This window comes from Sphaerulina musiva, assembly GCF_000320565.1.
Source record: "Sphaerulina musiva SO2202 unplaced genomic scaffold SEPMUscaffold_3, whole genome shotgun sequence".
NCBI classification, from domain to species: Eukaryota; Fungi; Ascomycota; class Dothideomycetes; order Mycosphaerellales; family Mycosphaerellaceae; genus Sphaerulina; species Sphaerulina musiva.
Window position 1 is genome coordinate 394403 of NW_016017385.1, and position 22739 is coordinate 417141.

At 52.8% G+C, this 22739-nt stretch overlaps 10 protein-coding genes and 1 non-coding gene across 11 annotated transcripts; 6 read left to right on the forward strand and 5 right to left on the reverse strand.

The window, feature by feature from the left end:
- Positions 1-97: 97 nt before the first annotated feature.
- Positions 98-1042, forward strand: SEPMUDRAFT_41491 (tRNA guanylyltransferase; the record flags this gene model as incomplete). The annotated part of the gene is made up of 3 exons (XM_016908830.1): positions 98-469; positions 530-856; positions 893-1042. The coding sequence occupies 3 exons, from the start codon at positions 98-100 to the stop codon at positions 1040-1042; spliced, it is 849 nt and encodes a 282-aa protein (XP_016762198.1).
- Positions 1043-1124: 82 nt separating this feature from the next.
- SEPMUDRAFT_147910 (CDC45-like protein) lies at positions 1125-4414 on the reverse strand. The gene has a single exon (XM_016904592.1). It carries the CDS (start codon positions 3960-3962, stop codon positions 1335-1337), a length of 2628 nt encoding a protein of 875 aa, XP_016762199.1. The 5' UTR covers positions 3963-4414; the 3' UTR covers positions 1125-1334.
- Positions 4415-4439: 25 nt separating this feature from the next.
- Positions 4440-7587, forward strand: SEPMUDRAFT_147911 (aquaporin). Its single transcript, XM_016904593.1, has 3 exons — positions 4440-6335; positions 6389-6903; positions 6962-7587. Exons 1-3 carry the CDS (start codon positions 5828-5830, stop codon positions 7271-7273), a joined length of 1335 nt encoding a protein of 444 aa, XP_016762200.1. The 5' UTR covers positions 4440-5827; the 3' UTR covers positions 7274-7587.
- On the forward strand, positions 5119-5670 carry SEPMUDRAFT_115372 (uncharacterized protein; the record flags this gene model as incomplete). The annotated part of the gene is made up of 1 exon (XM_016901155.1): positions 5119-5670. The coding sequence occupies one exon, from the start codon at positions 5119-5121 to the stop codon at positions 5668-5670; it is 552 nt and encodes a 183-aa protein (XP_016762201.1).
- A 959-nt stretch (positions 7588-8546) lies between the features above and the next one.
- SEPMUDRAFT_154911 (uncharacterized protein) lies at positions 8547-10384 on the reverse strand (the record flags this gene model as incomplete). The annotated part of the gene is made up of 6 exons (XM_016907590.1): positions 8547-9373; positions 9425-9520; positions 9582-9822; positions 9872-9949; positions 10000-10101; positions 10152-10384. The coding sequence occupies 6 exons, from the start codon at positions 10382-10384 to the stop codon at positions 8648-8650; spliced, it is 1476 nt and encodes a 491-aa protein (XP_016762202.1). The 3' UTR covers positions 8547-8647.
- Positions 10385-11536: 1152 nt separating this feature from the next.
- SEPMUDRAFT_t26 lies at positions 11537-11626 on the reverse strand. The gene has a single exon. It is a non-coding gene; the product is annotated as a tRNA-Arg (tRNA).
- A 323-nt stretch (positions 11627-11949) lies between these two features.
- SEPMUDRAFT_154912 (uncharacterized protein) lies at positions 11950-12876 on the forward strand (the record flags this gene model as incomplete). Its single annotated transcript, XM_016907591.1, has 2 exons — positions 11950-12587; positions 12646-12876. The coding sequence occupies exons 1-2, from the start codon at positions 11958-11960 to the stop codon at positions 12874-12876; spliced, it is 861 nt and encodes a 286-aa protein (XP_016762203.1). The 5' UTR covers positions 11950-11957.
- A 13-nt stretch (positions 12877-12889) lies between these two features.
- Positions 12890-13393, reverse strand: SEPMUDRAFT_147913 (uncharacterized protein; the record flags this gene model as incomplete). Its single annotated transcript, XM_016904594.1, has 1 exon — positions 12890-13393. A coding segment is annotated over exon 1 (222 nt), but the record flags the coding sequence as incomplete, so codon positions are not given.
- A 1453-nt stretch (positions 13394-14846) lies between these two features.
- On the forward strand, positions 14847-17542 carry SEPMUDRAFT_147914 (UTP--glucose-1-phosphate uridylyltransferase). The gene is made up of 4 exons (XM_016904595.1): positions 14847-14980; positions 15071-15201; positions 15801-15896; positions 15949-17542. The coding sequence occupies exons 2-4, from the start codon at positions 15106-15108 to the stop codon at positions 17314-17316; spliced, it is 1560 nt and encodes a 519-aa protein (XP_016762205.1). The 5' UTR covers positions 14847-14980; positions 15071-15105; the 3' UTR covers positions 17317-17542.
- Positions 17543-17868: 326 nt separating this feature from the next.
- Positions 17869-22423, forward strand: SEPMUDRAFT_147915 (uncharacterized protein). Its single transcript, XM_016904596.1, has one exon. The coding sequence runs from the start codon at positions 18315-18317 to the stop codon at positions 20478-20480; it is 2166 nt and encodes a 721-aa protein (XP_016762206.1). The 5' UTR covers positions 17869-18314; the 3' UTR covers positions 20481-22423.
- Positions 17870-22423, reverse strand: SEPMUDRAFT_82001 (salicylaldehyde dehydrogenase). The gene has a single exon (XM_016910297.1). The coding sequence runs from the start codon at positions 22301-22303 to the stop codon at positions 20879-20881; it is 1425 nt and encodes a 474-aa protein (XP_016762207.1). The 5' UTR covers positions 22304-22423; the 3' UTR covers positions 17870-20878.
- Positions 22424-22739: the final 316 nt, after the last annotated feature.

The window sequence follows — 22739 nt, forward strand, 5'->3', positions numbered from 1 at the left end:
ACCAGCACGAGAGGGGAAGAAGAAATCGAAAAAATCCAAGCAAAAAAAAAGAAAAGAAAAGAAAAGAGGGAAAACCTTCATATAAACCCACCTGCTCATGGCCAACACCGAATTCTCCTACGTCAAAACCTTTGAATCAAACGACGTCTTACCCCCTTCGCAATGGATCGTCATCCGCATCGACGGCCGCGGCTTCAGCAAATTGTGCATCAAATACAATTTTCAAAAACCCAATGATGCGCGTCTCATGCATCTCATGAATTCGGCTGCCGAGCGCGTTTTGCAGGCTTTTCCGGATATGGTTTTGGCGTATGGACAGAGTGATGAGTTTTCGTTTGTGTTGCATGAGGATACGAGGTTGTTTGAGAGGAGGAGTGCGAAATTGAGTTCGAGTGTTGCCACGATGTTTACGGCGGAGTTTTGTATGGGGTGGGTGGATGCGATGGGGGTGGAGGTGGGGGGTGATGGGGTGGATGGAGGGGGAGAGGGAGAGGGAGATGGGGAAGGAAAAGGAAAAGAAAGGATGAAGAAATTAGAGAGACCATGGCCGACATTTGATGGGAGATGTATTTGTTATCCGAAGAAAAAGATTATACGAGATTATTTGGCGTGGAGACAAGCGGATTGTCATATTAATAATTTGTATAATACGACGTTTTGGAACCTGGTGTTGAAAGGTGGGATGAGTGGGACGGAGGCGGAACAGGAGTTGAAGGGAAGTGTGGCGAGTGATAAGAATGAGATTTTGTGGAGTCGGTTTGGGGTGAATTATAATCAGGAATTGGAGGTGTGGAGGAAGGGGACGGTCATGTATAGGGTGTATGATGATGTTGGTGGTGGTGGTGGTGGGGAAGAAGTGACTGCGAGTGGTGACAAGATGAAGAAGATGAAGAAGGGTGTGGATGCAAAGAGCAAAAGTCAATTGGAAAAGGAGAGGAAGAGAAAGATGAAGGCGAAGATTGTGCAGGAACATACTGATATCATCGGCGATGGGTTCTGGGAGAAGAGGCCTTACATCCTCGCAACAAGGGGTGCGGAGTGATAGTCAGACAACGTACAACAGGATGAGGACTGCCTCCATACCCAAAAGAGAAGAGAGAAGGCGAAATGCTGCAACGCAGTGTCGTATCTATACTTTCTCTGCGGTACCGCACGCTATTGTAGTAGGAATCAGCTGTGTATCTCAGGGGTCTCTGCGTCATGTTTTCCCAAAAGGCCACCCAAAATGCCATGTATGCAATGGGAAAAATCTAAACATTCATCACCATGTCTTCGCCTCAAGTGCACCTCGAACGCCATCATGAAGCATAAATCAACGAAACGTCCCGCTGCCATCATGACGAGACCACAGTCTTCGAACTCAATGCTTCCAGAAAGCCGGGGAAGTCCTCCTTCTTCACTTCCACCACGCTATGCTCAAAGGAGTCAATCCGTACTCGCGCCGCAGTCTGCTCAACCACCTCTTGGAAAGCCTGCCCAAAGCGATTTGTTGGCCCTGTCCTCTTCCGTCTCGCAGCAGTCTCGTCATCGTCGTCAGAGTCAGCATCGGAATCCGAGTCGTCGTCTTCAGTCTCTACCTCGCTTTCTGAATCCTCATCGTCGTCCGAGTCAAGCCCGTTGGCAGCATTGCGTTCTCGTCTCAAGCGTCGACGCTCTTCTCGCTTTCGTGCAGCCACCGCTCGCTTTGCGGCGCGATCGGCCTCCTTGCGCTTCTTCTTCTCCTCGCGTTCTTTGATTTCAGCCTTGGATCGGATCTTCTTGCCATTACCATTCCAGCCTGTTCCACCGCCAATGCCGACCACGACATAGACCGCTCGATTCTCGTCGAGAGCGCCAAGCACAAGTGCCTGGTCCTTGCGCTTACCTGCCTCCTTCCCAGACTCGGCTTCAAGGACGGCCACAGCTTCGCCGACCCAGCTCGCCAGTCTGACGAGTGCACCAGGGTGGATGAAGACTTGTAAGTCCGAACCTTCTCGGACCACCCCTATGCGGAACGATCGTAGATGTCGGAGGACTTTCTTGCTGATGAGGTATGATCCGACACGAAGAATAGCTCGATACAGGTCTTGCGCAGCAGGGATGCTCCTCTGCAGAGTCTTGAGACCGCTGCTGTGAGGTTCCAAAGCATCGTAGGCGCGATAAAAACGCTGAGTGACGTAGTCTGGTACATCTGCGGAACTATCATGCAAGGCTGAATCCATACCGTCGTCCGAACTATGCGGAGGAGTAGGCAAATTGCGCAAGCGTGCATTGTAATTGAAGTCCGTCGTCGCTCTGTTGTCGTACTTCAGATCAGGAAAAAGGGAGTGATCGGTGCCGACTTCGAGAATCGCGCCAACAACTATCGCCACATCTTCTGCTGATAGAGTGCCTGCCCAGCCCCAGGAGCGGACAAATCCCCAGTTCTCCATGCCGCGGGTACCGCTATCATCAGGAACTAGACCTTCGAGGTTGTAGTGTGCTGACCATTTGAGAATGCGTTTCCGAAGCGTCTGCTTCACAGCAGTGTCCATGTGCAGGTAGCCCTGGCCTGCTTCAGCTAGACTGATACCCATCTTGGCAAGCAGCTTGTGCAGCCGCTTCATGCCCTGATCATTCCACAGGTGCAAACGTGTGGCCAGATAGGGAGAGTGTCGCATTGCATCGTATAAGCTCCAGTGTCGAATCAGCAGGAAACGAGGTTCGGGCGAGAGACGAATACTGGTGTCCGTAGGACTACGTGCCGTGGTAGGAATGACAGCTTCTGCGCTTTGGGATCGCAGAAGTTCTGCTTCTGGTATCGGGTTCAACCGCCTGACTTCTTCTTGTAGGGTTTCGCGGATCAATTTCGCGCGTGGCCCGGCCCCAGCTGGAGTCAGTTGAACAGCAGCCATGCCAACAATTGCTAACCAGAGCAGCTCGTTCTCTTCTCGGCCGAGCTCTGATACTAGAGCATATATCATGCTACATACAGGCTCTGCACCACTCGTGCCACGATCGTAGTACTTGTCTAGGGTCGCTTCATGCCTTCTCCTCAAGTTCAAAAGTTGTTTCATCTTCTGCTTTGAAGTGGGCTCCCTGCGCATCGGAGGTGAAGATGGCACGGGCTGCGGCGTGGAGGCCCCATCTAGCTGACCAGAAAATGGGTTGCCTCCTGGCGAGGACGGTATCGGCACAGAGGTGCTTGAATTGCTTCGTCGTCGTCGCCTCGGTCTACTCTCCTCGACATCGGATTCTGACAGGCTGTCTTCATTATCAGAGTCGAGCCTTCGCTTGCGCTTCTGCCCACTGCTTGATGCATCCTCGTTCTCCTCGTCATTATCTTCGTCATCATCGTCATCGTCGTCGGCGACCATGGCTATATCATCTTCCGTGATCTCGGGCATGCCTTGTAACGCAAAGTATGCTTCTTTTTCAGCTTGCAGATCCTCCATGAGATCGCCGTCGTCAAATACGATGACACCTCCCTTGCCATGCTTGTATCCAGCACCAATGCAGCCTTCCTTGACACCGGGTCGTGACACAGCAGTACCGTCAAGTTCGGACACGGTAGCTGAAGCTCCAAACACGTTGTCCAGGTTGTAAGGTCGGTGAGCATCCACGACCCAAACATCAACACCGTGTTCCGCCATGCCGCCTTCCACCACGTCGCCATCTTCTCCCCTACCGTCCAGACCCAGCACTTCCTCCAATGCGACCGAGCCTCCCAAGCCCAGACAGATCACAGTCCCGCCATCGCCACCACGTTGTCGCGTCAACGGTAGAACAAGTTCCTGTCCATGCTTCTGCAGATCCGCGTAGCCAGACACGGGCTGAATCTTGTGAGGTATGAAATCGCGCTTGAGCAAGCTCACGAGGATACGCGTAGCGCATATGCTGTCGACCGAGAGAGAAGTGAGGATCTGGACAGGCGAAGAGGACGGATGGGTCGTCTTGAGTAGGTCGAGGTAAAGGCGCGTGATATCCGTCCGTGGTAGATACATGGCTGCTTGCAGCACACGCCGACTTATCTTCTCTGGAAATTACGCAGCATTCGTCCAGACATGGGCGGCGCCTTGCTTTTCTTGTTCGCGTTCGTAGTGTCAGAGCTGGTTCGCGTGTTCTGTTGGGTTTGGACGCGTCCTGGAGGCAGTTCTGCGTCCGGTTCGGTGTTGTATATGGCTAAGAGCCGATTACTGTATCGGAGGAGGGAACTGGAAGTGCAATGCGTTGAGAGCAGAGTGGTGTTGGCGGGGGGTTGTGTGTTGCGCAGTGTGTTGTTGGCTGTTGTTGGCAGCTACCTGACCTTACAGTAGAGACGCGACTGGCGCGCTGCTACCTTACGCGTGTGAGGTGAAACCATCGCCAAGACTCGAGCACGTGGCTGCGCGTGCCCTGCCCTGTCCTGCCTTCTCTTCTGCTCTCACTCTCACTCACACTCAACCACTTCTTGAACATCATTACCTCCAAGGGATCATTATAAATTTTGTCGTGCCTCTGCACCTCGGCTGACCACATGGCCCCAACTCATCCCTTCGACATCATCTCCATCGGCATCGCGGTCACTAGAAAAAATTCCAAAGCATGACGCTGATGAGACACAACCACCACTCGGCGTGCTCGCAGCAGCACTGATGTCACTTGTCTCTGAATCAGCTGGCCGTCGACACGACTCGCACCCACAGCCATAGCCGCGACCTTGACGTCCCTCGCGCTCTCGCCCGCTGGCCAATGACGACGATTGTCCCAGCGGCTCATTGCACGCACACGCACACGCACCATCACATCACATTACGGGCTGCACGCAAATCACCGCAATGCATCGCGATGTGCACGAAGATGAGAAGATGAGATGACGAGGAGGGAGAGTATCTTAGGACGGAGTCTGGAGGATCGAGCGACCTGCTTACCAGACCACATACAACTATACCATCGAGAACTCCCCACGCCATGCAATGCAATGCATGCCCGGGCGCGGCGAGGGTGTGGTGTATACGGTAGTAGTTCTCCTCTGTTCTATAGAAACGGTGCGCAGGTGCGCACGTAGGCGAGTGTGCCTAGGCTGTCACGCTGACCTCACCCGCACAACTGCATCGACGAGCCAACTCCACATGATGCGGCCATTTTTGACAATTACCACCAGCACACACGCCACTGCACATGCAGAGCGTACTCATCAGGAATGGCATCAATGCTTTGCAATTCATGCCCAAAGAGCTGAGAGCTGCGACCCCGTCACCTGTGTTGAGAGGCATCACCACAAGCGCATCGAGGCCCCGACGCAGGCAAAATGCATGCCACGACTCGCGCTCTAGACTTCGGGGTCCGCGTCCCCGCGCGGGAGGCGCAAGTCAATCCGCTCGAGCGTGGTTCGTGGTTGGTCTCAAGGGACCTCAAATCGCTTCTAATGTCTCCACCCGGCGCCATGCGAGTCGTGCCTGGATGTGGTTGTTCCTATTTCTCAACCCACAAGCGCCAGCCGGTCGACGGCGTCCCAATGCTCTATGCTCGACAGCGACTATGGCACGTACCTGCAGCAGTGCCGGTCCCCTAAATCGCTCGATGACGCCGTGCAACATCGATCGCGACGACTGTGCTAGGGACAAAAGCGTTCGTGCGCTGACTCGGCTGAGTGAGCAGTTCGGCAACAGATCTACTGGCACCAGATTTGTGGTTCGGAGCTCATGCAAGTACGACCTCAGAGGCTGGTGAACCATTGTATGTAGGGCCTCGTTGTTTAGATATTAAAGGTCGACCCTTTCAGCACACAATTCATCTTGCAAGCTACTCCATTAGCACGTCCCAGGCCAAAGCAACATCCCTTATCAACGAGTAGTCCTAGCCTCGAGTTCCTCGATCAGTCTTCTCTATGTTGGAACCAATCTCCATTCCACCACCTTCTCAAGGCGTCAAGAGAATGTCCGCTACACAGGGTGCTGCTCCCATCAACAACATGGCCCCTCCACCATTCACCCCCAACACTCATATCAACAACACGTCTGTTCCAACAAGGCAGCAGCAAGACCTCGACGGCCTCCGCAGTGCCGTCGTCAGAGACCAGCAGCAGTCCAACAATCTGAACCACTCCAGCTCCGAGGACTGGTCGGACAAAGATGGCAAGGAGAGCATGTCCTCGCCTGGCCATCCTCCTGCCCATGACTTGAAATCAACCACGTCCACTGGCTCTCTACGAACGCCAGTTCCCGCATCCTCGACTCTGCAAACACCCCGTGCGTGGATGGGTCTGGCACCAATGGCAACCGTCGATGAGGAACTCGATCACGCCGAACATAACCACTTCTTTTGGTCCAAGGCTAAAATCGCCTTCAAGGAGCCCTTCGCAGAGTTCTGGGGAACATTTATCCTCGTGCTATTTGGTAAGCTTCTTTGCCCATCAATTTTGACAATTCATCAGCGCTGACTTGAGCAGGTGATGCCGCACTGGCACAGACCCTTCTCACCGCCGGCGACACGACCGCACCTGGTGGTAATGGCTACGGAAACTGGACCACAGTCACCTTTGGCTGGGGTATCGGTCTCATGTTGGGTATCTACGTCGCTGGAGACTCCGGTGCATTCTTGAACCCGGCTGTGTGCCTCGCGTCCTGCATGTTCCGCAAGCTTCCATGGAGACGTCTTCCAATGTACTGGTTGGCTCAATTCTTGGGTGCATTCGTTGCTGCTGGTGTTGTCTATGGCAACTACGTCAACCTCATCGACCAGTATGAAAGCGGTGCTCGTACCGTTGCACCATCTTCAACCGCTACCGCCGGCATCTTCGCAACCTACCCAGCCCCTGCCCTTACCAAGGCCAGCCAGTTTTTCGACCAGTTCATTGGCTCAGCAATCTTGGTATTCATCATCTTTGCCCTCAAGGATGACTCGAACAAGGGCAAGTTCGTCGCGTCTGGTGCTTGGTTCCCACTCTGCTTGTTCTTCACTCTCGTAAGTAACCACGACATTGATTGTTTGATCTCACGATCAAAGCTGACTTCATCGCTAGACTGGTATTGCCATCTGCTTCGGTGCTCAAACTGGCTTCGCTATCAACCCCGCTCGTGACCTCGGTCCACGTGTCATGACTGCATGCCTGGGCTACGGCACTGCCGTTTGGTCCGCTGGAGACTACTATTTCTGGGTCCCTATTGTGGCACCCTTCTGCGGCTGCGTTGTTGGAGCATTCTTATATGATGCATTCGTCTACACTGGCGAGTCACCTGTCAACACACCATGGTTCGGTCTCAAGCAACTCATGACCCCACACAAGATGGTTTCCAACCGTCTCAACCGCCAAAAGGAGGAGGGTATGGTCTAAGCGAAAGCGAGACTTCCGACATCTCCATTTCTTATTTGTATAATTTTTTCTTTTGCACGATATGCTCTATTTCATCGCACGACATGCTCTACATTGAAGAGACATGATCGGGTCTTACAGCCAGAATGCTGTTTGCAGGGTGTCTAGGAGGTAGTACCCTTTACGCATGAGATTTTTTCGGAGGGATTGCAGGACCTTTTTGATACGAGAACGGAAAAAAGAACGATTCCTTTTTTCCTTGTATATTACATTGTATATTAGTTACGGCTCTATGTATCCCAGGACCAAAAAGATATCCAGACCCCCAGAACTTCACGAGCACTTACATTTCACCTTTGTTACTATCCGGCTACCTTGTCTTACTTTTGCTCGTGGAGTCGCGCGTTCTTTCCCTGTTCAACAACAACAACAACAACAACAACAACTCCCTCTCCCTTCCCCTTCAATCACCGAAAAACTTACAGACGTCTTACCCTAACCAAATTTTGCGTTTCGCGTCCAAGAAGAAAAGAACGTTTCTTCCCCTCCGAGACATCTAGAGGTTCTAAATATTCTGGAATGGTCTGGAATATTGGTTTGGGTTGGAACATGCCGATATTCTTTTTTTAAAGAAGGGAATCTGGAACTGTGAGAGTGAGACAGGATCTGGAACAATTGGAACAACTGGAACGGCTGGAACACTCGGAGGGTATCTCCTAGGACGGGTGGAGGGTAGGAGGTATATTAGGTAAGCTTGGAAGATACTAAGGTACTAAGGGAAAGGGGGAAGGGAAGAAAATGGCGGGCGGGTTAGGCGGTTAAACGGGGTTTGAGGGATAGGTGAGGCTAGGGTTATGTGCATTAGGGTTGGGTAGGGGAGGGTCAAGGTAGGGTGTGCATAGGTAGTGGGTTGATTACCTTAAATTGATTCATTGAGCAAACAAAGTGTTAGGCTGTTGGCGGGTATGGAAAGTGATAGAGCGGTTTAATAAGCCTTTTCAATAGGGTGGATTTGATGAGGCACCTGGCAATGAACGAGTAAGTGAATAAATGAAGCAGAGTAGCAGCTTTTTCTTCCATCATACCTTATCTAATAAGGTACGTAAAGTGATTTTTGCGGTAACTATCAAAATATCCAGGAAAAGAAGGAAAAAGAGAAAAAACACAAAACGAAACTTTCTCCATTCTGATTCTTGCGTACGTCCGGCAGTGAGTTCATTTTCTTGTCTTATTTGCACCTTCATCAAGCAATGTTGGAAATCCCGGGACAAATGAACGAACGCCCCTTTGATTTGTTTGTTGCCTTTTTTCAAAACATGCCTTGAAATTTTCCTTACCTTTCGGGACTTTTTGATGGCCAGCCGTTCTTACACCCCCCTTCCATTTGTGGTGCTTTCAGTAGCCTGGAGCAGTCCGAGCGAGAGGACCAGTCGGGAATACCGAGTCGTCTGTAGTCGACTCGGAGGTGGTAGTGGTAGATGAGGATGAAGAAGTAGTGTCGGAGGTTGTCGTCTGTGAAGTCGTAGAGGACCCGGAGCCTGGAATCGGAGTCAACGAACCAGAGACAGCCTCGATTCCCAGATTTCCCGTCACGCAAGTTCCATTGTTCACGGCTTCTGCTGCATCGCCTTGGTCTCTGTTGACATTGTCGTTCCAGACACCTGGAGCGCCAAAGGCGAGGCGGCGGTTAGGTGAATTACCGGAGAAGCATGCGGCAAAGATGTAGTTCGATTGACTTCCAGTGGGAACCAATGTGCCATTGCAAGGAGCAAAGGTTGGAGCCGTCCATGGATCTGGTACAGGCAAGTTGCCAGGTACTAAGTAAACGAATGGCACGTCCCAAGTGTTTTGCTCGACAGCGATCTTGAGCTGGGCAGCAGCTAAGATCAGGTTCATGAGCGGGTTGAATCCCCAAGAAGATGCACCCGATCTGCCTGGTGAAAGCGCGATAACGTCTGTACCGCTGGTATTACTGGCGGCTTGGGTGTTTCTGCCGTAAAGCTTCTGGCCCCCAATATTCATGAAGATGCGGAAGCGACCGGTGGGAAGTGGATAGGCGGAAGTGACTGTGGTGATGCTGGTCGATCTGACGGTAGTGATGCTCGGAACGACAACGCGAATCTGCATTCCCGTTAGAAGAAGATTCCGTCGACTTCATCGCAATGAGCATACCGTGGTTGATGTGACATCGCTGGCAGTGATTACACGTGTAGAGGTGATCGTAGTTGTTGTCCTGGTCGTGCTACGGCCGCCTGCGGTGATGGAGGCCTGTGAAATGGTTAGCTTTACCCAAAGCACGATTGGAATGATGGAGTCAACTTGCAGTCACAGTGGTGGTACCGCTTGTGGCTCTGGCAGACAATGTGATTGTCGTGGTGGCAATAGCAGAGGACGGACGAAGACACCTGCAAGCTTGAATAATGCCCTCCAGTCCATATTGCGTGCGGAAGTATGGGAAGCAAGTGGATGAGGCTTGCCGACGCTTCATGCCCGACGTATCGTCAGAACTCGCAGTCGTTGGGAAGACTGCGGAAGTGGCAGAGTTGGGACAGGTGTACTGGGTTGAGGTCCTACTGATGGTAAGCGTGGTGACTTAGTTACAGGGTGGTGAAGGATTACCTGACAATGCCAGTAGTGACCGTGCCGGCAATGCTCGTCGTGGTGCCGCTTGTTACCCTCACAGTGCTAGTGTAGGTGCTTGGACAGTCAGTGAAAAGGTCATGGTGGATTCACAGGATCGCGCATACATTGTTGTTCTGACTGTAGTGGATCTGGAGTAACTGCGGGTGCGTGTGGAAGTGTAGCTCGTGGCAACCGTTAAAGTTCTAGTAGTGGTACGCGGAACTATGCTGTGTGATTGTCAATTGTGAACAACTGGGGAGAGCTCAGGGGCACACACGTAGTGCTGTATTCGACAGCAGTCGACGTGAGGTCGGAGCACACGCTTTCCACAAACGCAGTACCTCTACCGGAAATACATGCAGCTTCTGCAGAGACTGTCGCCGCTGCAGAACATGTTGCAGACGATGTAATGGTGTCTTGCCTGGCATCCAAAGCTGGCTGAGGTGCAGCGAGTGTGAGGGCGATCAACGCGAACAGAAGGCCGTAGGTGCTGGCCATTGAGATAGGCATGTTGGGAGTAACGAAGGACTTGCTGCGATGAGGTGAGGCTGCGATACTTCGAGAGACAAGTGGTGAACATCTTCAGTAGATATATATGTTATGCGTGTTGCTCTCTCATCGCGTCTGGTCAATTGCAAGTCCAAGCCTTGATCGATGGCTCGACCGTTCTGCTGGGAAACACAGCCGAATGCACGAGACTCCTTCAATATTGGCTTGCACGAATCGAAGCCTTTGGTGACCAGAGCTGGTCGAATCGCAAGTGGCCGCAACTCGTCAGGAGCGGCAGGCAAAGCATCGTGGCTCGAAAGGGGCATCTCTCCGTCATCCGGAGCATTTCTCTGTGGTGGGTGGGCTTCGTGTAAGTCGTCGATGAGGTGGTGTCGATAGTTCTCAGCCGAGCAAGACTCTTTCGAGACTTCGATTTCTTTATGTACCCCTGCATGAGACAACCACAAGCTGCAGTCCCACGAAGCCTTCAGACACACCAATGATCTCCTTGGCGTGCTGGTGTGACCACGTACATCCAGGAACCAAGCAGGACAAAGGCCGAGTTTCAATGAGGAGATTTGTCTAGCGATGCGCTAGTTGCGTCGAGAGCCAGCGATGTGAATATCGGGAAACACGCTGCCATGTCCAGGAGTTAGAGCGCACGTGAAGCATTGCCTGTCCCACGTTCGGGTACGAGTCCATACGCCACCATGGCAAGCAGCGGGGTGCTCGTCACCCTCAGTCGGTCTTGTCCTCCTGTCGCAGTCTTGTGAATTCTTTGGACTAAAGTGCCGGGCTTGTATTCTTTCTGTCCCTTCAAGTTCCTATACTTCATGCCCCGTCCAGGCCCCCTGAATTGAGCGAAGCATACATACCTAACTTGAGATGGGATGTACGCCGATATAGACTGACTTGATGAGCCGGCACGCCTGAGACCAAGGTAGGAAGTGCTACAAGAGATCAAGGCATGAAACTGCCTGTTTCCATGTCACTCAGGCTCTTCTCAGTATCAGGATGTACGTTCATTCATAGCATGACTGCATCCGAACAGATCTGCATGTCCACGGTTATCGAAGCCGGCTCGCAGAAAGGTGCAAAAAATTGCAGAACGTCCGGGGGACGAATGTATATGATAATCACTAGAAAGAAGAAAAAAGCAAAAAGAACGATTAGAACGCCCCACGGGACTCGAACCCGCAATCCCCTGATGTCGGACCATATTTGGATCGAAGTCAGATGCCTTAACCATTGGGCCAAGGGCGCAATGTATGACGCCGTACAGCGATAACAGGGTTTAGACAGCGTGATATATATACACCACAAATCCCTGCATAAATGGCCAGTGTAGCGGTGTTGAACGGTCCTAGGCTGTAGAGCACAATCAGGTACAAGTTTGTTCTTGTTGCACTATCCCTGGCAATGCAACACTACTCTGCGAACGATTAGTGACTACCTGTGCCGCGGCAATCTTCATTTCACTCGAGCCTTGGCGCTTCACAAACTCTTCCCAATCAGTACTCCCAAGAAGCCAAAACATAAAAACTTCTTCAGCTCTCGGAATTCGAGTGATCTGTCAGTGCGACTGTAGAGCATCATGTCAGACCTCGCCGCTCACTTCAGTGCCGCAGCCACTTCAGCAGACTGTATCCACGTCAAGAATATCCAATTGTCCTCTCCCGTGTCAGCGCCTGATGTTTGGGGCAATCTCAAGGAACAGCCAGCGCTCGTAAGCGTACATCTCTCGCTCACAAAGGGCTTCAGCACAGCATCGGATGCCGACAAGCTAGACGACAGCACCATCCATTATGGCAATCTTACCAAGCGCATCCGGTCAAATTGTGGGCAAGACTGTATCACATTGGATCAGGTTCTCGCTGCGACCGAATCCGCAATACATGGTCTGGCATTGAAAGCCAACGACAATTTCATCGTTGCGAGAAGTGCAGTGGAAGTACACCTGCCCAAAGCGAGTATGCTTGGCACCGAAGTGGTCATCACGTCTACCACGTCTTATGACCAGACTGGCAAGTCGTGCGATGTCACGAGGATTTTCAGCGTCAAGGATGTGACGATTCCGACTCTGATTGGCGTCAATGCCTATGAGAGAACCATGAAGCAACCGCTCGTAGTGAGCTTCACATTGCAATATACTCATTGTTCGAGCAGCTCATTCGATGAGAGGCACCAGAAGGCACTCTTTGATGTCGAAAAGACTCTAGTTCAGGTAGGTTTGACAAACCTGAAAAATGTAGGACTGATGAACACATCTGACATGATAGCAGATCATTCAGGATACAACCTATGAGACTCTGGAGACGCTCGTGGAGTTTGTCTACATGCAGCTGATTCAAAGGCTTCCAGAAGTCTTATCGCCTGGTACAAAGTTCAGCCTTCGAGTCGAGAAACCCAGGGCTATTGCAATGGCAGACGCGCCTATCATCGAAATTATGAGGACAGTATCAGGCAATGAGGCTTCCAACAAACAGGATGCAGCTGCAGCTTCCAGCGATTGATCATCAGCCGCGACCACAACTTCAGCGTCGGCTGACGGCCCTCTGGCTGTATCATCGACACTGGGTGGTATGAAGATTGTGCAGCCATATTCCTCCTGAGAGAACAAGACCCGGCTCAAATCACGCGCGACTGTATCGACTATCAATGCTGTCCAAAGAAGCATTCCCGTGCCATGGCGAGTGTGCAAGCAATACGCGGACAACGTTCGCCGAGATGACCCACACACTGCATTCATGATGAAACAGGTGGAGCGACCGGCGTGCAGCCGTCACCGCGTTGGGCACGTCAAACGGGGCTTATATTGGCCTTTGTTGGGAGTGATGCAAATACTAGTATGGCTACAGCAAGCCGTGAACTGTTGAGATAAATGAAGCAAAGGTCTCTGCAAGCGAGCGACCCTTTCAATATGAGTGGCGTGGCAGCCTCGCGTCGGCCATTGGACGAGATGGGATCGATGGAACCAGATTCAGCCATGCTAGCCTTGATCTGTCAGTGTGGCTGTCTGTAATATGCGGCCAATTCCGGACGTCTACTAAGAAGTTAGTTTATCATTTTGATAAGGACCTGCTTCCTCTCAATATACTGAAATGGAATGCCTTCAGCGCTAGAACCGAAGGATGTTCTCGGCCAAGTTCCCGTTCTCTACTTCTTTTCCTCTTCAACCTCGACGCTTCTCGACGAGAGAATGAGAACGTTCTCACGTCACGAGCGCGGAAAGCAAGTACATATGTACCTTAGTAGACTGAACGCTCCGTCGGAGGCAACCGCTATAGGGCCCTAACTTCTTCTGTTCCCTCGGTAGTTTAGCCACTATTCAAGGAAGGCTTAGGATTTAGGAAGCACCTTTAGACCGGTTTCTCTTGTTATACGCGTATACCTTCTACGTATAGTATGCCCGGCTATTGTTTGAAGCTAAGCAAGGGTAGAATAGGACCCAATGACCCCCATCAGACGTAAGGCCGGTGCGTCGAATGGTCAAGTCCGCAAGTTTTGCGATATTGCTCGCTCATATCTTCTACACCAAGACCGCGCAATTCATATATAGAAGTGTTTCGTCTGGATCATCTCCACCGAATGGGTGTGCTTTGGTGGTGGTCTCTCGCCGCCCGGCAGGATCTTGCCCGTCGCAATCGTGGTGGGGATGAATGAATCGATGTGCCGTGAAAATGCCGTGTTATCGATAGAAGTAGACCTAGCACAGCTGCCAACAATTAAGTCTGCGAGCTTTGCCGAGGAATGTTGGATGAAGTCGTTGGGAACAAGTCCAAGATGCTATCGATCTGGGCTGCGCTAGAACACCCACAGCTTGTAGCCTTGTACGTCTTCACGAGATCCTGGAGGCGCAATACGTGCCGGAACGCCATACCGCTGCCGCAGCCTGCAGTACCGTCAAGCCACAGTAGAACTACAGGGGTAAAATGCTACGAAATGGAGGCAGCGCGGGTGTGTCGGTGTGACATGACAGTACTGTAGACTGAACACAGGTAGGAATTGGCTGGCAATGATCGCCAGGTCATGTATACAGTGCCTTAGCGTGTCGATGCCGCGATGGGGATAATTCTCCCGTCGGAGTGTGATGGGTCATCTTCCAGAAACGCTAGAGGTGTGGCAACGGTGAGGTGGCGAACTTGGGCGCAAGATGCATCTCGCTGCGAGAGAGGAGGTATGGCGGTCGTTCTATCGGAAAGACAACTCTAGCAGAACTAGGAGGTATACCTCCTAATAATACCTCTACCTCCTAAGAGAGATGTGAGTGAGGATAAGTCCGGTGGGGAGCGGAGGCGGCAGCGAGTCGCGAAAAGCATCCGATTGGTATCGTTGCCGTGGCGTTGAGGATGAAGCAGCTCTTTAGCGGCCAACGCGCGGGCCCTGCATGGCTATTTGGCTATATTGAGGCAGGTGCAGCTTGTTGTTCAGGCCGTCCTTTGACCATGAAATGCCTGTGATTGCAATAAAAATACCCTCGCACACCACATTCACCTCCTCTACTCCTCATCCTCATCTTCTCCTGCTTCTCTCCTGTCCATACCATTGCACCGCCGCGACATTTGTTCAGTAACGCTCCTCGGATTGTGCAAGCCAAGCACCCTTGAACTCTGCGGGGTGAGCTCTCTTGCCCAGCTTTAACTGTTTCGAAGCATCCAAACTTTTGTTTCCTCAACATCAACTGACCACCCCCCTTCTTCTCGCCAGAACCTCACACAGCGACGACATCACGACACGCAAACATGGCATCCGCTCTCAAGGATGCGCTTCCAGCGCGCCTGAAGCCCTCCAATGGCGAGGCTGAGGGCCGTCACCACGGCAAATCTCAGTCCCACGTGGTAAGTTTTCCTCTGATTCACTCCGTGGTCCTGTCTTCTCGCGAGCGGCGGCGGCGACGACGAGCAGCGGAACCGACGACTGCGAAGATGAAGACTGCGTCGGCACCAGCGTCAGCAAGGCGGCCTCCCCGTCGTTGGCAAGAGTGACCATCAGCACACCCACGGACGTCGCTTCCGCGGCGCTCTGGTGTTGCTAGAAGACGGTCAAGGCGAGCTTGTCCACAAGGCAGCAATACGGCACACACTTCAAGCAAGCCCCAAGCGAGCTTGAAGCGCTGTTCGATTCGCGATCGCATGGTCACTTGCCAATATGGGTGCCGCCGCTGCAATGTGCTGGCCGCCGACCAGAGCAAGCTTCACTTCAGCAGCGGAACTACCGCCACAAACACCACATTCCCGATCCACGCATTCACCAAACTGCACATTCACCAACCCACGCGAGTCGACACTCGACACTTGACTACATAATAGCGACGATGCTTTCGCTTTGAAAGCTGTACCTATACACACTCTAGCTTCAGCTCTAGCTATCTACGTGCAAAATGGCCAGCAAGTCTGTGATGGAGACATACACGAAGCTAACCAACGGCTCTCATCAGGCTTTCGAGAACACCTCCACATCCGTCGCTGCGTCTCAGATGCGCAACGCTCTCAACAACCTGACAGACACGGTCAAGGACCCAAAGGAGAAGAAGGTCAGTACCGCTCGGTTTCCGAGTGCCAACCAGATTTCTGACGTTTTCGCAGCGTTTCGAGACCGAGATGGACAACTTCTTTGCTCTCTTCCGCCGCTACTTGAACGACAAGGCGAAGAGCAACGAGATCGACTGGGCCCGCATCGCTCCACCAAAGCCAGAGCAGGTCGTCGACTACAACAGCTTGGGCAACTCGGAATCTGTTGAGTTCCTCAACAAGCTCGCCGTGCTCAAGCTCAACGGCGGTCTCGGTACTTCTATGGGCTGCGTTGGTCCAAAGTCCGTCATTGAGGTCCGCGATGGCATGTCATTCCTCGACCTTTCAGTCCGCCAGATTGAATACCTCAACCGCACATACGACGTTAACGTCCCGTTTGTGCTGATGAACTCATTCAACACTGACGCGGACACGGCTTCTATCATCAAGAAGTACGAGGGCCACAACATCGACATCATGACGTTCAACCAGTCCCGATACCCCCGTGTGCTCAAGGATTCCCTCCTCCCAGCACCAAAGTCTGCCGACTCCAAGATCTCCGACTGGTACCCACCAGGACACGGTGACGTGTTCGAGTCGCTCTACAACTCGGGCATTCTCGACAAGCTCATCGAGCGCGGCATCGAGATCCTCTTCCTGTCTAACGCTGACAACCTGGGCGCTGTCGTCGACCTGAACATCCTGCAACACATGGTGGAGTCGAAGGCTGAGTACATTATGGAGTTGACAGACAAGACCAAGGCCGATGTCAAGGGTGGTACCATTATCGACTATGAGGGCCAGGCTCGTCTGCTGGAAATCGCGCAGGTGCCCAAGCAGTATGTGAACGAGTTCAAGAGCATCAAGAAGTTCAAGTACTTCAACACCAACAACATCTGGATGAACTTGCGAGCGGTTAAGCGCATCGTGGAGAACAACGAGTTGGAGATGGAGATCATCCCCAACGGCAAGAGCATTCCCGCAGATAACAAGGGCGAGGCCGATCTGAGTATCATTCAGCTCGAAACCGCTGTTGGTGCTGCCATCAAGCATTTCCACAATGCTCACGGTGTCAACGTGCCACGCCGTCGCTTCTTGCCCGTGAAGACGTGCTCAGACCTGATGCTCGTCAAGTCGGATCTGTACACACTCAAGCACGGCCAGCTCGTAATGGACCCGAACCGCTTCGGACCAGCTCCGCTCATCAAGCTCGGTGGTGACTTCAAGAAGGTGTCCAACTTCCAGTCGCGCATTCCGTCGATTCCCAAGATTCTCGAGCTGGACCACCTCACCATCACCGGCGCTGTCAACCTTGGCCGCGGAGTCGTGCTCAAGGGCACGGTCATCATTGTGGCGACAGAGGGCAGCACCATCGACGTGCCACCAGGCTCCATTCTGGAGAACGTGGTGGTGCAGGGAAGCTTGAGGCTGCTCGAGCACTAGAGTGGTTCTGCGAGGCGGCTTCAGGCTGCAACTGCTTAGCACCTCTGTTCAGCACGGCCATGCTGGACCAATTCAGTGACACGCGGGATGTAATTACTACTACTACAGCGAAAGGAAAAGGTCGAATCAGTCGATCTGACAGCGACGACAAGCGTATTGCATGAGATACCATCGGAGGTGTACTCCCAGCGCATGACGGAATGAAGATGATAAATTTTGTTCAAGTGACTCTCCTTTCATTCTTCATCTCTTGCTACTGACCTTGTCGTTACCCTGTTGGTGACTGTGGCCACATCCGTGCCATGTCTGCTGTGTGATCCATATCGAGTACAACGGTGAGTCGGCTGTAGAACTATCGGCGACTGGGCAGCAAGGATTAATTCTATCAATCGGCCAATATTCCCTGCAATGACGTCCTTCTCAAACAAATCTTACCTTACACGTGCAAAGAGGTAGAACCTTAGGTCGGTACGTGTACTGTACAGTTCCCTCTCTCTGCCATGCATATCATGATGCATGTCCTTGCATCCACCGAGTCCTTCTCAGAGACGGTCGTTTTGATACAATGGACGTTTGTGCTAACAAACCATCCCATCCGTCCCGACTCCTCGTAGTGCTCTTCTCCTTGCCATCCCATCCCCCTCACTTCCCATCCCATCCTCTTCTCCCCGCCTCACTACTAAGGCTTTGTCGCAGGCACACTCGGAAGATCCGAAGTCGCATCACATCAGCCTGCAGTTCCCAAGCAAGGAACCGCTGAACACTTCTAGCACCGAGCTGCTGTGTATGTGCGTGTGTCTGTGTGGCTGCGCGCCCGTTGCAGATGCGCTAGCCGTTGTTCACCTCACTACCTACCTTATCTCCAGGCACTCACAGCTTGCCTCATGCTCATGCGCGACTGCATGTATGGAATAGCTGCGGACTTCCCTCGAACGTCACTCTATATCCTCGTCCAGTCCATCGTACAAGCAACGATATAGGCATCGCTGTGGCTGAATATGACGAGCGCAACACCTTCTTCGACGCCTCCAGAGGAGCACGCGACCCATTCTGAAGCGCAACACCAGCACGGACACGAGCAGCAGCAGAAACAGAAGCAGAAGCAGAAGCAGGATCAGGAGCAGACGCGCGAGCACGCGGATGCGGACCAGCACGAGAAGGATGTTGAGCAGCGCGAGGCTTACGAGTACTGGGGATATCTGTTTAAGCCGGATAAGACGGGCACCGACAAGCTCAAGAGCTTGCTGCGAGGCTTGAAGGACCTCATGAACGAGCAGTATGAGCCCTCTGACAACCCCGATCTGACGCCGAATCAGCTGGCGCACTTCTACCGCGACCTGCATGGCAACTACGATCAGCTGTTCCTAGGCACGCCCAGCGAGAGCATCGCCTTCATCTACAAGAGCTTAGGCTGTCTGCACAGTCTGCAGCCGCTCCACCACACTCACCAGACTGCCTTTACGGATCCCACCGTGCCTGCGCTGAAGACTGAGGGATGGATCATGTGGCAGACGATCCAGCTTCTCCTGGGGCCTGAAGAGCACTCGAGCTTCCTGCGAGAAGCTGTCGCCAAGTGGGATGTCAAAGACCATGACACCGGCGCCGTGCTCCCCAAGATCCTGCCGCGAGAGTGCTTTCCAATCGACCCGGATAAGCACATGGTGGCCTGGTACGAGGGTGTCTCGGAGCGCCTACGTCGAGAAGCAGAAGACGAAGAGCGCCACAAGCATGTTGAGGTGGAGCACGACTCGGATCAACCACCACCACGACGAGTACGAGATAGAGCGCATCATGGGCCGCCACATGGCCCTCCACGTCCAGAGGGAGATGTGCCGAGTGAAGATGATGGTGCATCAGTGGACTCACGAGGACCCGCGCTGGCATACTTTCGAAACCCTTTATACAGGCACGTGGATGGCCGACCCTCCATCGTGCGGAAAACGTCGAAAAGACCAGGCTTGAGCCCGCGCGCGACGATGCTCGACAAAGGGAAAGCAGCAGCGGCTTCATTCGGACGCATCGCACGCGGTGTGGGCAGTCCGCACTTGTGGTCCGCCGAACCAAGACACAGCCGAAGTCATTCTCGCGACCACCAGGACCACCACGAGCGAAGAAGGAGCCACGCGGACAACAGATATCCTCCCGATACAGAAGAACCCACATCCGCAGGTTCCTACGATGAACGCTTCGAGCCACGAGCAAATTCGAGCCACACCCATAGCCATAGTAGCCATGGCCCCAGCCGTCACAGGCGGAAGTCTTCTCAGCCCGATCGAGCTCCTTCCGGTGCTGTTGCGGACGATGAGATGGAGGAGAGCGAGACGAGCCCTGTATACAGTCCTCCATCGGGGTCCAATTCGAGCAGACCTCGACACCATCGCTCTAGGCCATCTGAAGCTCGTGATGGCGATCGCGATCAGCCGTTGCGACACTCCAGGAGCCACGATCCGACGCCGAGTCAGCGCGAAGGTGAAGACTATTTCGGTCCTGGCGGGCACTACGAGGAACCTCCTGCTGCTAGGAGAAGCTCTGTTCATGACAGACCCAACACACCACCAGTGCAGTACAATGACTTTGGCCCATCCTTCGGACCTTCCGCTTCGCCCCTGTTCGCTGCAACAGTAGCCAGGCATCCTGCTCCGCCTGCGCCTCATTTCACACAGAACATGCCACCAAGAGGGCCTCCTGGCAATGGCCACCTGCCGCCACCAGGCCCAGAATACGATGGAGGTCTACCTGCGAGACACCAGTCATTACGACGACATCACGATGGGTACGACGGCCGCAGCCCTGCGCGAGATGACAGACATTATGGCAGTCCTCGGCCAGGATCACGAAGGTACGATGATTCTCAATACCCCAGTGGTCCACCCCCAGGACGCGATCCGCGGGATTCACGGTATCCGCCTCCTGATTTCGATTCACATCGTTTGCGAGACTCCAGAGAACGCGGCTATCCACCTCCAGACGACCGCCGACCGCCACGCGATGCCCGAGACAGAGATCATCGCGACCGGCGAAGCAGTCGCGCGAGTGCTCCGCCTCCTGACGATGATTATGACGATCCTCGGAGACACCATCGGCCAAAGCACACCCGTTTTACGGATACTGGCGTGAGCGGCAGAAAGTATCCGGATGAGAGTGGTTTCAGTCGTGGTTCGTAGGAGGAATCTCGTACTTTGATCAAAGACAGATTGAAACACTGGGCCGAGGAAAGGCAGAAGAGAAAGAATGGAATCTGGCACGAGCAGACCTGAGCAACGAATGATGACACGAGGGGAGTAGATTTTGGTAATGCTACACGTTTGATGAGTAGGCACATGTAGTAGATACGATGTTATGAGCAATAAGGTAGTACTACTCCTTTCAAGTCCTCAGTTATGGAAAGACTTTTTTACATCTCAGCACTTTCTGAATTCCGAACGCTTCTCTTTTTCGGAAATATGTCATGATCATTTATTCATATATTTGATCTCCATGTCATAAAAGAACACGTGATTTGTGACCTAGCTTCTCCCGTACTTATAACAACACCACCAACTACAAGACCAAGATTCCCTCATCACTCCATATAACTCACCGTCTTAATCCTCACAAACTCCTCCAATCCCCACTGCGCATTAAATCTTCCCCAACCAGATTTCTTCACGCCACCATGCGGCAAGCCCGCTTCATCATGCACACTCATCGAATTAATATGAATCGCACCCGAATCAATTTCCTTTGCAATCTTCAATCCTCTTCCCAAACTTTCCGTAAACACGGCACCGGAAAGTCCATATTCCGTATCATTCGCAATGGAAATCGCTTCTTCGTCAGATTCGATAGCGATGAGAGAAAGTGTCGGGCCGAAAGATTCCGTGTACCAAATGTCCATGTCTTTTTTCACGTCCGACACGATGAGGGGTCGGATTCGATAGGCGGAGGGGTCAGTGGAAGAAGGGTCTCCATAGATGATTTTGGCGCCTTTGGAAACGGCGTCTTGCCGCAATTTGGCGTTTTTCTCGACGCCGGGTTTGGCGATGAGTAAAGGTGCTTCTGCCGATGGGGCGTAGATTTTGTCGGTGGCGGATTTTAAGGCTTCGCCAAAGGGTTCGAGGATTTTGCGGTGCACGAGGACGCGTTCGGTGGCCATGCAGATTTGTCCGCCGTGTAAGAAGGAGCCGAGGGCGACTTGGAAGGCGGCGTGTTCGATGTTGGCGTCTTCGCAGACGATGGCGCTGGCTTTGCCGCCGAGTTCCATGAGGCAGGGTTTGAGTTCTTTGCCGGCTTTGGCGGCGATGATGCTGCCGACGATGGTAGATCCGGTGAAGTTGATTTTTTTGATGCTGGGATGCTCGATCAACTTGTTGGTGACTGCTGCAGCATCTTGTGGTCGGTGATACACAATGTTCAATACACCATCGGGCAAGCCGGCCTCCTTGAGAATGGATCCAATGGCCCAGTACGTCCTAGGGCTCAGCTCGGAGCCTTTCAGGACGCACGTGTTGCCTGCGGCGATGGGATAGAGGAAAGCACGAACACCCAGGATGTAGGGAGCATTCCATGGAGCAATGCCCAAAATGACACCCATGGGCTCCTTGAACAAAAACGCTCCTTGACCGGGAGTCTTGGTCTGAGGAATGTGGCCACTAATGGTGGAAGCGAGCCCACTCACGGAGCGGAAATTGTCAATGGTGGTAGCAATGTTAAATTGTGCAAAGGCATCGAGAGAACCCGTTTCCTCCATCATATAGCCGATGAGCTCGGCTCTTCGTGACTCCATGATGTCAGCTGCTTTAAGGAGGATGCTCTGAATGTCGCCGGCTTTGGTTTTGCGCCATGTTTTGAACGCTTTTTCAGCGGCTTCACATGCCTCTGCAACATGCTGCTCCGACGCCGAAGAGGAAGGCCACAGCGGCTGGCTTGTGCTGGGGCAATTCACGTCAAAGGTGGTGTCTGTGACGACCTCCTGGCCATTGATCCAGAGCGGCACGGGCCCAGCCATAGTGATGACTGCTGTCCTGGTACTTGGAGAAGGAGGAGGAGGATAATGAGGAGAAGGAGGACGAGGACGAGGAGGAGCAAGTGGAATGTATCGTGACTTAGGTATGTAGTTTGGTGCAATTGGTAATTGGTGCCACCGTTCTCAGGACACAAAAGGGATGGACTGATAGTCTATATATGTTGTGAATCATCCCGTGACCTCGGTCGTGGCCCCCACAGCCGCACAACGGTGCGTCGTATGGGGCAAAGGTCCTAGATCCTAGCTGGAAGAACTGCCGAGTTAGCCTACCGCCCCCATTGCAGTGGAGAAGTTCGAGGGGCTAGTTCTATTACACTCGTTGCTTACACACAGCCGCTCCCAGGATTTATCATCGGCCTCAAGTGAAACTACCACATATTCCGTTCTGTTCGACATCCACCTACCGTACGAGACAGCG

Coding starts and splice junctions, on each gene's coding strand:
- SEPMUDRAFT_147910 (XM_016904592.1), bottom strand. CDS start 3,962: ATGTATCTACCACGGACGGATATCACGCGCCTTTACCTCGACCTACTC.
- SEPMUDRAFT_147911 (XM_016904593.1), top strand. CDS start 5,828: ATGTTGGAACCAATCTCCATTCCACCACCTTCTCAAGGCGTCAAGAGA. Junction 6,336..6,388: donor ATTTATCCTCGTGCTATTTG/GTAAGCTTCTTT, acceptor TGACTTGAGCAG/GTGATGCCGCACTGGCACAG. Junction 6,904..6,961: donor TCTGCTTGTTCTTCACTCTC/GTAAGTAACCAC, acceptor CTTCATCGCTAG/ACTGGTATTGCCATCTGCTT.
- SEPMUDRAFT_147914 (XM_016904595.1), top strand. CDS start 15,106: ATGGCATCCGCTCTCAAGGATGCGCTTCCAGCGCGCCTGAAGCCCTCC. Junction 15,202..15,800: donor GCAAATCTCAGTCCCACGTG/GTAAGTTTTCCT, acceptor GGCTCTCATCAG/GCTTTCGAGAACACCTCCAC. Junction 15,897..15,948: donor AGGACCCAAAGGAGAAGAAG/GTCAGTACCGCT, acceptor ACGTTTTCGCAG/CGTTTCGAGACCGAGATGGA.
- SEPMUDRAFT_147915 (XM_016904596.1), top strand. CDS start 18,315: ATGACGAGCGCAACACCTTCTTCGACGCCTCCAGAGGAGCACGCGACC.
- SEPMUDRAFT_82001 (XM_016910297.1), bottom strand. CDS start 22,303: ATGGCTGGGCCCGTGCCGCTCTGGATCAATGGCCAGGAGGTCGTCACA.